The sequence below is a fragment of the Macaca thibetana genome, chromosome 13 (assembly GCF_024542745.1).
Source record: "Macaca thibetana thibetana isolate TM-01 chromosome 13, ASM2454274v1, whole genome shotgun sequence".
NCBI classification, from domain to species: domain Eukaryota; kingdom Metazoa; phylum Chordata; class Mammalia; order Primates; family Cercopithecidae; genus Macaca; species Macaca thibetana.
The window spans coordinates 21,298,601-21,311,180 of record NC_065590.1 but is presented as its reverse complement, the minus strand read 5'-3'; the positions used below and the strand labels follow the sequence as shown (position 1 = coordinate 21,311,180).

Sequence of the window (12,580 nt, the reverse complement as noted above, 5' to 3'; positions counted from 1 at the left end):
CCAAGGGCTTTATTGGCTCCATAAATCAAGTTTGATTCCTTGAAAGAAAGAACACGGTTCCAGTCAAAGCCTTGGTAAAATAATCAGTGAAAACAGATTCTTATTGTACTTATGCAAATAACTATATTGCCATAAATTAAGAGTACTCACAAATAGTTTCCAAATCCTGGAGAAATCAGATACAGAGAAACAAATATGTTCCAAATTTTGGTCATAGGAATATACTAAATTGTTAAAAGCTGTCAATAGCTCAAAAGAAAAGTTTGAAGACTCTGAAAAGCAAAACAAAGGATCAGCAATGTTTTAAGCAAAAAGCCAAAAAAATTATTTCAGTCCATGCAGTTAATTCCTGTTCTGCTTTGATATTCATGAGCATTTGAGCTCTCCATGAGTCTGAAAGTTTATCCTCTATTCTGATGTCACAATCTTCAAAGTTATCAGAAACCTGCATTTAAGAGCCCCTGTTAGAGTTTTATAGATGATTATTATTATTCATTTATTTTTAGACTAGTCTTGCTCTGTCGCACAAGATGAAGTGCAGTGGTGCGATCTTGGCTCATGGCAACCTCCACCTACCAGGTTCAAGCGATTCTACTGCTCAGCCTCCCAAGTAGCTGGGATTACAGGCACCTGCCACCACACCCAGTTAATTTTTGTATTATTAGTAGAGACAGGGTTTTGCCATGTTGGCTAGGCTGGTCTTGAACTCCTGACCTCAAGTGATATGCTCGCCTCAGCCTCCCAAAGTGCTGAGATTACAGGCATGAGCCACCATGCCCGGCCTATTACAGCTGATTATAAAACCACCTTCTAAAGAGGACCAAGCAACACAACAATTGTCTGTGGATGACAAAGTTTTAGGGAAGCCATCCAAAGACACAGTTCATAAGGAAATTTGTTACCTCTGTGGCACACAACAATTTAGCATAACAGTTATAATTATTACTGATAATATACACTAAGTTATATCAGAATTATAGGAGTTTCCCATAATTTTAGAACACACACCAATAACATATTTATACAAATACAGCCCAAAGAAAATAATACACCATTTCATATTTAACAATATATAATTTTTATACCAAATACAATTTTTATACCAAATAAGCCAAATTATGTCATTTTTGGACATTATGGAGACTTACATCTTAAAGGATTAATCAGGTCAGAAAAAGACATAATTTATGATTTGATTTTGGAAAGTTTGTCAAATATCAAAGGTTTAAAACTTGATATCACAAAATAGGATCGCAGGTCATTGTAAAATAAGTCATTCTTTTAACCAAAGCGATAACTCAAGGATTTCAAAATGAAGGTGAAAATACCCATTCCTTGAGAGTAGAGACCTGATTTTTCAATCAGTAAGCCCTAATAAAAACAGCATGAAGCCAATTAAATTTGTTTTTCAAAATTTTATCAACAATCTATAAAATTTTAATCTTGACCATAAGATATAACTTCCATAAGCCTTTTATAACCTTTATAACCTTTCTTAAGGAGTTGCTTAATGCTTCAAGAAAATCTTGTTAATTTGACACAGGGGGTCATGTGCTGCTTTTGCATCAGTGTACCTTTGACATTCATGATTAATTTATAAAGAAACTTTACCTATTTTATCTTTCAAAAATCAGCTCTTACAATCTCATGCACCCACCTCTTCCGCAAGAGTCCCTGGGCCTTGAGGAGTTGAGTAGCTTTAATTTCTGGCCCTGTGTCTTAGGGATGCAGTTTATCCTGATTGGCATCTTCTACCAGGCCTGAAGATGAGGCTTTAATTGCTGTCAATGTTTAAGATTTGGCAGGACATAGGGGTGGGTGCAGTGGCTCACGCATGTAATCCCAGCACTTTGGGAGGCCGAGGCGGGCAGATCACGAGGTCAGGAGATCGAGACCGTACTGCCTAACATGGTGAACCCCGTCTCTACTAAAGATAAAAAAAAGTAACTGGGTGTGGTGGCGGGTGCCTGTAGTCCCAGCTACTTGGCTGAGGCAGGAGAATGGCATGAACCCAGGAGGTGGAGCTTGTAGTGGGCCAAAATCACACCACTGCACTCCAGCCTGGGCGACAGAGCAAGACTCCATCTCAAAAAAAAAAAAAAAAAAAAAAAAAAAAAAAAAGATTTAGCAGGACATGGTGTTCTTTTTTAGACCCAGGAGTTAAAACCCTGTAACTCAATGTTGCAAGGACTTTTTTTTTTTTTTTTTTTTTGAAACAGAGTCTCATTTTTGTCACCCAGGCTGGAGTGCAGTACGTGATCTTTGCTCACTGAAACCTCCACCTCCCCGGTTCAAATGATTCTCCTGCCTCAGCATCCCGAGTAGCTGGGACTACAGGTGTGCACCACCGTGTCCATCTAATTTTTGTATTTTTAGTAGAGATGGGGTTTCACTATGTTGATCAGGCTGGTCTTGAACTCCTGACCTCAGGTGACCCACCCACCTTGGCCTCCCAAAGTGCTGGGATTACAGGTGTGGGCCACCACTCGGCCAGCACCTTAAAAGCACATACAGAAAGATACATGGATGTAATAACCTTAATTTAAAAACAAGATAATTCAGTTACTTATCTAGGGATGGGTCTCAGGCTGTAGACTGCTGTCTACCACCCTGGAAGCAGGAAAAAAACAAAAACAAAAACAAAAAACCAGCTCATGTTCCCTGTTAGAAGTGAGCTCAGACTCCAGAAAGGAGTTACCTGCCTTCCATTGTCATCGAAATAGGAAATCTTGCCTTCCTTGTTAAAAACAAGTAAAACTCCAAATAAAAAGAGGAGTTGTACAACAAAATAAACTTTAGATCGTGTTTGTTTGTTTTGAGATGGAGTTTCACTCTGTCACCCAGGCTGGAGTGCAGTGGCGCAATCTTGGTTCACTGCAACCTCCACCTCCCGGGTTCAAGCAAGTCTCCTGCCTCAGTCTCCTGAGTAGCTGGGGTTAAACAGGTGCCCGCCACCACACCCGGCTGATTTTTTGTATTTTTAGTAAAGACGGAGTTTCACCATATTAGTCAGGCTGGTCTTGAACTCCTGACCTCAGGTGATACACCTGCTTTGGCCTCCCAAAGTGTTGGGATGATAGGTGTGAGCCACCGTGCCCAGCCAAAGATCTTCACCAAATTTGGGGAAACCAGGGATTCTCTGGAGGGGGTGCTCTCAGACCCTCCTCAGCAAATTGTCCTATTGGTTTGAGCCATAAAATTAGCTCATTCTGGTACCACGCACGGATAGGAGATTTGTCAAAGGTCAGGGGCATCTCCACTCAGAATCCATCCATAGTTACCAAAATGTGAACCTTGAAAATCTGAGACAGGTCTCAGTTAATTTAGAAAGTTTATTTTTCCAAGGTTGAGAATGCACCGCTGTGACACAGCCTCAGGAGGCGCTGATGACATGTGCCTAATAAGGTCATCAGAGCACAGCTTGGTTTTACAGTTTTAGGAAGATGTGAGACATCAATTAACACTGTAAAATGAGCATTGGTTCCTCCGGAAAGGTGGGAGGACTGGAAGCAAAAGTGGGATGAACCGGAAGTAGGGAGGGGGTTTCCAGGTCATAGGTAGATAAGAGACAAATGTTGTGTTCTTTTGAGCATCTGATTAGCCTTTCCAAAGGAGGCAGTCGGATATGCATTTATCTCAGTGAGCAGAGACGTGACTTTGAATAGAATGGGAGGCAGGTTTACCCTAAGCAGTTTCCAGCTTGACATTTCCCTTTAGCTTAGTGATTGGGGGAACCCAAGATATTTTCTTTTCACAATAGAAACTTCAACTGGCTCACTGGGAAAATTAGAGACAATGTACAAAAGTAGTAAGCACAGCTGTGATGTTGCTGTTTCAACTCTTTGCCCTCCCTGAGGAAATCCCTTGCACAGGGGTAGCATCTCTTGGCCCTGAAAGAGAAGAGTTAGCCTTCACGTGTCCAAGAGGAGGAGATGGACCTCCATGAATCATGTGAGCCACAGACTTACCAACAGGCCAGAGGTGCTTCGGTAGCTCCTCTGTCTCTGTCTGGACCTGCCCTCTGGTGTTGGGTTTTATAGTTTTCTCAAGTAGCAAAAGGTGGCAATCCCTCCATCTTATTTTTATTTTTATTTTTTGAGACAGATTCTCACCCTGTCACCCAGGCTGGAATGCAGGGGCACAATCACAGCTCACTGCAACCTCGACCTCTCAGGCTCAAGCAGTCCTCCCACCTCAGCCGCCCAAGTAGCTGGGACTACAAGTGTGTGGTACCATGCCCAGCTAATTTTATTTTTTAATAGTCTCTCCATTTTAGAAAACAAATTTGACCTGTTTCCTGCCATCTGTCTATCCCATATTCATGGGACCTAAGATTCATTCATTCACTGAATGAAGATTTTTTCAACATCCCTTGGTGCTAGTTATTCTTCTTGGTGCTTGGGATACATTAGTAAATAAAACAAAGATTCTTCCAGCAGAGATGACCGTAAGCTCAGTATAGCAATACATTGTAGAGTGCTCTAGAAGGTAATAAGTACTAAGGAAAAAATAAATCGGATAGAGCTGACAGAATGTAGAGAGGTGGTTATAGTATTTTTATAGAGTGGTCAGGGTAGCTGTCATGAGAGGGTGAGACTTAAACCAAACCTTGGAGGTGGGAATGTTAGCCAAGCTGATATCTGGAGAAGAAAACACCAGGCAGAGGGATTAGCTAGAACTAAGGACTCAAGAAAGGAATGTGTCTAGCATAGGTAATGAGTAGTAGGGAAGCCACCTGGAGTGGAAAGAACATAGGAGGGGCAGTAGGAGAGGCAGTCATAGAGGTGATGGGCCAGAGGGTGCAGGGCCTAGCAGGCTATGAAAAGGACTCTAGACTCTAGGTTTTATGCTGGGTAAAATGAGGAGCCACTGCAGGGCTTTGAGCAGCAGAGTGACACAATCCAACTTACTTTTTTTTTTTTTTTTTTTTTTTCAATGGATCCTACCAACTGCTAAGTTAAGAAGAATTTCCAGTGAGGGCTTTTGTAGTGTTAGAGATGATACTGGTTTGGACCAGCATTATTTTCAGAGGTGTTGGTGCAAAGTGGTCAGCTTCTGGATGTAGAATGTCGAGTATATGGGCTTAAGAGAGTAGAGCCAGCAGGTTTTTCTAATGGACTGGATGTGAGTTTAAGAAAAAAAAAGGGCTGAGTGTGGTGGCCCACGCCTGTAATCCCAGCATTTGGGGCAGAGGCAGGAGGATCACTTGAACCCAGGAGTTTCAGGCCAACCTGGGCAACAGCGGGACAGAGGGAGACCCTGTATCAAAAAAAACACAAACAGGCCAGGCGCAGTGGCTCACGCCTGTAATCCCAGCACTTTGGGAGGCCAAGGCGGGTGGATCACAAGGTCAAGAGATCAAGACCATCCTGGCCAATATGGTGAAACCCTGTCTCAACTAAAAATACAAAAATTAGCCTGGCGTGGTGGCATGTGCCTGTAATCTCAGTTGCTCAGGAGGCTGAGGCAGGAGAATCGCTTGAACTCAGGAGGCAGAGATTGCAGTGAGCCGGTATTATGCCACTGCACTCCAACCTGGCAACAGAGCAAGACTCCGTCTCAAAAAAAAACCAAAAAACCACAAAGAAACACTTTAGCTTCCTCTCTTATAACATGTGAAAATAATTTCAACCTCATAGAGGTGTCCCAAGTTGTAGATAAACAATGTAAAGTGCCAGGCACATTAGGCACTATCTTGTGTTTTTTAAATCAGTTGAATACATATCTGCTTACACACACACACACATTCACACACACACACACACACTCACAAGCATCAGTAAGGTGGATCCGTTCTTGAATCTGAAACTTTTTCCATGCAAAACAAATACTCATACAGTTCCTAAATCAGTTGAATACATATCTGCTTACACACACACACATTCACACACACACACACTCACAAGCATCAGTAAGGTGGATCCGTTCTTGAATCTGAAACTTTTTCTATGCAAAACAAAAACTCATACAGTTCCTGCCACCCAAGCAGTTTTTCATTTCTAACTTGTACTGAATAGCTCTATCTTTTTAGAAGAAACACCCATTAAATATCAAGGCTTCCCATATGCCGTCTATTCTGGGACACATTGAAGGGGACCAGAGTGGGCCTTCGTGAGTATCTGGTCTGGAGATATACTGGGACCTCACAAACTGAGGAAGTAGGCATATTCTCTGGTCTTCATGATTCAGGAAGGGAATATCTGGGTCAAGTTTGAGGACTGTGGTTATTAGCTTATGAAATGGTGTGGTCTCTTGCAGGGACATTGCTTTGTTATATCAGATGCCCAGAGATTGAGGAGTATCTTAGCTATCACTGGTCCAGCCCTCTCATTTTAGAGGTAAGAAAACAGAGACCAGACAGGGGAAATGGCTTCCCCAGAATCCTCCAGCTGAGATCAGTCTCGAAGTCTCAGAGATCAGTCATCTCTGACCTCAGTTCTCCTTCTTGTGGCTTATGAAGGCTCTCTTGTAAGACCTGCCTGCAGAAATATGGAAACCATGGTAGAAACCCTGGTATATTGCCGGCTCAGAATCCCCCATTTGTTTTCAAAGAAGGGCTTGAATGAGGTGAGGGAGCAAGTCACTCAGATGTCAGGGAAGAGCGTCCAGGCAGAGGGAACAGCAAGATGAGAGAGGATATCCTGCGTACTTCAGTCTTCACCCACCTAGACTGGCCACCCTCACCTGTCTGTTTCTTATCCCTTCGCCTGCTGGCCTTTGAGGAATTCATCAGAGACTTTTATTTACTCCACGTCAGACAATAAGAAACAATAGCAGGCCGGGTGCAGTGGCTCACGCCTGTTATCCCAGCACTTTGGGAGGCTGAGGCAGGTGGATCACGAGGTCAGGAGTTCAAGACCAACCTGACCAACATGGTGAAACCCCGTCTCTACTAAAAATACCAAAGTTAGCTGGGCGTGGAGGTGCATGCCTGTAATCCCAGCTACTTGGGAGGCTGGGGCAGGAGAATCGCTTGAACCCCGGAGGCACAGGTTGCAGTGAGCAGAGATCACGCCACAGCACTGCGACCTGGGCGACAGGGCGAGACTCCGTCTCAAAAAAAAAAAAAAAGAAAAAGAAGCAATAGCAGTAAAGTCAACAATAATGTATCATATACTTAAAAATTTGTTAAGAGGGCTGGGCCCAGTGGCTCATGCCTGTAATCCCAGCACTTCGGGAGGCCAAGGCAGACAGATCATCTGAGGTCAGGAGTTAGAGACCAGCCTGGCCAACATGGTGAAACCCCATCTCTACTAAGAATACAAAAATTAGGCAGGTGTGGTGGCACATGCCTAAAATCCCAGCTACTCCAGGCTGAGGCAGGAGAATCATTTGAACCCAGGAGGCAGAGGTTGCAGTGAGCCAAGATCACTCCACTGCACTCCAGCCTGGGCAACAGAGCCAGACTGTCTTGAAAAAAAAATTTTGTTAAGAGGTTAGAGCTGGCTGAGTGCGGTGGCTCACGCCTGTAATCCCAGCACTTTGGGAGGCCGAGGCGGGTGGATCACCTGAGGTCAGGAATTCAAGACCAGCCTGACCAACATGGTGAAACCCTGTCTCTACTAAAAATATAAAAATTAGCTGGGCATGGTGGCAGGCACCTGTAATCCCAGTTACTCGGGAGGCTGAGGCAGAAGAATAGCTTGAACCCAGGAGGCAGAGGTTGCAGTGAGCTGAGATCATGCCACTGCGCTCCAGCCAGGGCAGCAGAGCAAGACTCTGTCTCATAAATAAATAAATAAATAAATAAAATTTAACTTGACCAGCAACACTCATGAATCTTGAAAACAGAGTTTTCCAGGAGAGAATCTATAAGATCAGAATACCAGCTGGGGGATATAGCCCTGCCAGCAGCCAGTCTCGTGCTCTCCTAAGGAGAGAGTTGAAGTTTTAGGTAGCCATGGGACAACCTGTTAAAGGAAAATTGTCCAAAATTGCAAACGCTAGGGGGACTCCCAGACTCCCAGACTCCCATCCATCCCAGTGGTATGGAAGTGCTTCAGCCACGCTGTCCTAAGAGTAGCGCTACAGCACAGTTGCACTGAGAGAGGCACCATGCATCGGGTTCCTTGCTGGCAGGCCAGGAAGCACTTTATAATGATGCTTACTGGCTGGGCACGGTGGCTCACGCCTATAATCCTAGTACTTTGGGAGGCTAAGGTAGGCGGATCACTTGAGGTCAGGAGTTTGAGACCAGCCTGGGCAACATGGCGAAACCCTGTCTCTAATAAAAATACAAAAGTTTGGCTGGGTTGCTGGTGCATGCCTGTAATCCCAGCTACTCCGGAGGCTGAGGCATGAGAATCCCTTGAACCTGGGAAGCGGAAGTTGCAGTGAGCCGAGTTCACACCACTGCACTCCAGCCTAGGCGACAGAGTGGGACTCCGTCTCAAAACACACACACACACACACACACAAAAATAATGCTTACTTACAGACAACAATTTGTATAGTTTTCCAAGTAGTTTCCATCACTCCATTCCATCAACACGCCCATCCTGTGAGAGAGGTAGGGCAGAGATGAGCCTCATCAATCTCCCCTTGCAGCAGAGGAATGTGCGGGTAAGAGAGTCCAAATGTTTCTGAACAAAGCCATAGCTCGTGAGTGGTGAAGCTGGGCCTAGCCCTGTCTCCTGGCCTGGCGGTGGCGGTGGGCTCTGTACAGCATTGATTCCCAGCCAGCAGCACACCCTGAAGGGTCACATAGCAGTGGGAGTGCAGATGCTTAGACTTTCCCCATCAGAACCACTCAATTGGAATCTTCAGGGTTGGGGCCAGGTCAGCAGTAGCCACAAAAGATGCTCTGGTCTTCCTGCTTCAGCAGACAAAGGTTTCTAAGCCCAAATGTGAGGCATGAGGATAAATGAAATTATAAATGGAAGGACAAAAATGTCCAGGTCTGAGTTCCTCTGTTGTGTTTTAGTCAGTTTCCTAATCACAGCCTCAGTGCAGTATTTTAGCTCTAAACAATGCTTCTTAGGTCTGAGGGAACTTCTGACAGAGGAAAGGAGACATGTAGATCTGAAATCCAAATTTTTACCGTTTTTTGATAAGTAGGCTTTTTTTTTTTTTGAGTTGGAGTCTCACTCTGTCACCAGGCTGGAGTGCAGTGGCATGATCTCAGCTCACTGCAACCTCCGCCTCCTGAGTTCAAGTGATTCTTCTGCCTCAGCCTCCCAAGTAGCTGGGATTACAAGTGCCCACCACTACACCTAGCTAACTTTTGTGTTTTTAGGAGAGATGGGGTTTCACCATGTTGGCCAGGTTAGTCTTGAACTCCTGACCTCAAGTGATGCGCCCACCTCAGCCTCCCAGATTGCTGGGATTACAGGCGTGAGCCACCACGCCTGGCCAATAAGTGGGCTTTTTAAGAATGTTCCCAGGCTGGGTGTGGTGGCTCACTCCTGTAATCCCAGCACTTTGGGAGGCCAAGGCAGGCAGATCACCTGAGGTCGGGAGTTTGAGACCAGCCTAATCAACAGATCAACATGGAGAAAACTTGTCTCTACTAAAAATACAAAATTAGCCAAGCATGGTGGCACATGCCTGTAATTCCAGCTACTCGGGAGGCTGAGGCAGGAGAATTGCTTGAATCTGGGAGGCAGAGGTTGTGGTGAACCGAGATCGCGCCATTGCACTCCAGCCTGAGTAACAAGAGCGAAACTCTGTCTTAAAAAAAAAAAAAAAAAAAAAAAAAAAAGTTCCTGAGAATGGATGAACATTAAGTCCAGGTCCTCTGTTAATAATGTTGTTACTATACTGTTCTTCTCATATTTATTTTTAGATTGAAAAAAATCAAGGGAAGGGATGATATTATGCAAGTATATATGATCATTAAATAGGCAATACTTGAAGGTACAGAGGTGTACATGAAGGTCAGCACCAATGCTGTTCTCAGCTACCCATGTTGAGGCAAGGATAATAATGATGAACATTTGTTAATACCTACTTGGGCCAGGTGCAGTGCCTAGTATTTTGCACATGTGATCTTAAGTAATGCTCACAGCAACTCTGTGAGGTGGGTAGTGGGATAATATGTTAACTGTTGACAAAATTGATCTCATAAGGCCAGGTGCGGTGGCTCATGCCTGTAGTCCCAGCACTTTGGGAGGCTGAGGCAGGCGGATCACTTGAGGTCAGGAGTTTGAGACCAGCTTGGCCAACATGGTGAAACCCTGTCTCTACTGAAAATACAAAAATTAGCCAGGCGTGGTGGCACGTGCCTATAGTCCCAGCTATTTGGGAGGCTGAGGTAGGAGAATCCCTTGAGCCCAGGAGACAGAGGTTGCAGTGAACCGAGATCACACCACTGCACTGCACTCCAGCCTGGGCAACAGAGCAAGACTCCATCTCAAAAAAAAAAAAAGAAAAGAAAAAATCTGTCTCATGGAGTTGTTGTAATGATTAGTGACTTGACTCTACCCAGTGTGGCACTAACGCTGGATTTCCAAGACCACCCACAGGTTCAGTGATTCCTAAGAGACTCAAGGGACTCTACTTATAGTTATACTTAACAGTTCTGATTTAGTACAATGGAAGCAAAATCAGCAAAGGGAAGAAGTGCATGGGACAAAGTCCGTAGGAAACCAGGTGCCAATGTCCAAGAGGCCTCTCCCAGTGGAATCACACAGAACGCACTCCATTCTTCCACTGCCAAATTGTGCAACACGTGTAAAATGTCACCAATCAGGGAAGCTCATTAGAGGTACCCTGTACTCAAGGTTTTCACCATGACATGCCGGTCATGTAGGCATCCTCTGCCTAGCACATACCAAAATTCTAGAATCATAGAGGGAAAGCTGGTGTTCTGCATAAAGTATCTTTTTTGTGTTTGCTTTTTTGAAAAAAAAATTGTTTTTGTAGAGACAGGATCTCACCATGTTGCCCAGGCTGGTCTTGAACTCCTAGACTCAAGTGATCCTTCCGCCTGTAATCCCAAAGTGCTGGATTGTGAGCCCTGGGCCCAGCCAGCAAAAACTATCTTGTTTGCCTGAGCAGTTGAGGAACAATGTTAGGAAATGATGGGAACCATCTCAAAATCCAAGTTCTCAGCTGTCAGCCATGGCCTGATCTAAGAATTTTCTAAGGCTCAGGCTCTAAGGAGTCTCAGGCCTGCTGTGTTAACTTTTTTCTGCACAGCACTCAAAGTTTATTTCCTTTTTGATTTTGAGAGATGGGAAGGCTGAGTTTCACAGAGGTTGGGTGGCCTCCTCAAGGACACACAGCTACCGGGTAGCCAGGCCAAGATCTGGAATTCGGGTGTCATGGAAGAGCCTGAGAAAAATCTCTGTGGAGCCAGAAGACCTTCTGCAGTTCAACACTGTCAAGAACTTTCCTCAGTGACAGAAGTGGTCTAGATACTGGAAATGCACCATCCAGTACAGCAGCCACTAAGCACACATGACTACTGAGCACTAGAAATGTGGCTAGTACCACTAAGGAGCCGAGTTTGTATTTGTTTTTAATGTTTAATTCATTTAAATAGAATACATGCAGCTGGTCGCCACCATACTGGGCAGTACAGTTCTATACTATAATGAAATGGATTTTTCTTCAATTGGGAAGCAGGTGGGATAAATAGATCTTGGTTCTTGTTCTATACTAAGGAATGCACTGGTCTATGTGTTCCTCTCACTGGGTGCCCTTGTGTATGTGCAACAAGGGAAAATAACATGTCATGTCTGCAAGTTCCCTGAAAAAAAAAAAAAAGGCCCTTTCCATTCAGCGATTATGCGAGCTTGGTTTCATTGTTATTAAAGAAAGGAGCTTGCCTGACTAAACATAGAGCTTTAAAGCTGCCCCCGTAGGGGATTCTGAGGCCCGTCCTGGTGAAGCTCCCTTGCTGGACTCAGGCTGCCTCCTCTCGGCTTCTGACCTGCACAGCCGGTTCTCAGGCCTCTGTGTTATCACGAAACGGGGTGTGCCGGCAAGTCAGGATGACCTTCTACCCATGTGCGTCTTCTCTGTCTGCCTTAGTATGAGGTGCTCATGAGCAGCCAGACAACCAGAAGCCCAGAGAAGGGGAGAAGAGACTTTAAGAACCTGTAGGGCTAGTTAGAGCACTGAACTTCTCTTCTGTCTTCATCCTGATGCCAGGAGGTGATGTGGGCCCAGGGGGTAGGTCTGCTGCAGGCCAAGGAGAGCTCATGGATGATGAAGAGGCTGGAGAGCTAGCACGGGGGTTATAAACACCAGCTCTGGAGCAAATAACCTCAGTTGGTATCCTGGTTCCCATGCCTTAGGAAAGTTACTTAAGGTCACTGAGCCTTAGTTCCTCATCTGTAAGATGGGAAGAAGATTATTGGGAAAATTAAGTGGGAGTAATAATAATATCAGCTGTTGCCTCTGGGGCTGTGCTTGCCTGCGAGCCACACCAGGCTGCAGATGACAGGAAACACAGTGAGAGCTGGAGTTGCTGCTGACTGGGCGCCCCCTCCATTCCAGCAATTCCCTTTCTGTTTGATGTCCGTGAATATCACCCACATCGCCATCCAGGCCTTGAGAGAGGAGTGTCTCTCCAGGTGAGTCCCCAAACACCAGCTGGTTAGAGTGACCCAGCAAAGCCTGGTTCATCCCCACT

The 12,580-nt window shown here is 45.0% G+C and overlaps 2 protein-coding genes across 9 annotated transcripts in view; both read left to right on the top strand.

Moving 5' to 3' along the window:
- The window catches only part of VAMP5 (vesicle associated membrane protein 5), a 229,925-nt gene that overhangs the window by 9,024 nt on the left and 208,321 nt on the right, over positions 1 to 12,580 (top strand). The gene's annotated exons all lie outside the window — the stretch shown is intronic.
- ELMOD3 (ELMO domain containing 3) overlaps positions 1 to 12,580 on the top strand; it is a 64,052-nt gene that overhangs the window by 49,608 nt on the left and 1,864 nt on the right. For all 8 annotated transcript variants that reach the window (XM_050753094.1, XM_050753089.1, XM_050753091.1 and 5 more), the window contains one exon: positions 12,445 to 12,521. In XM_050753094.1, the coding sequence (XP_050609051.1) occupies positions 12,445 to 12,521 (77 nt within the window). The remainder of the gene's footprint in view (positions 1 to 12,444; positions 12,522 to 12,580) is intronic.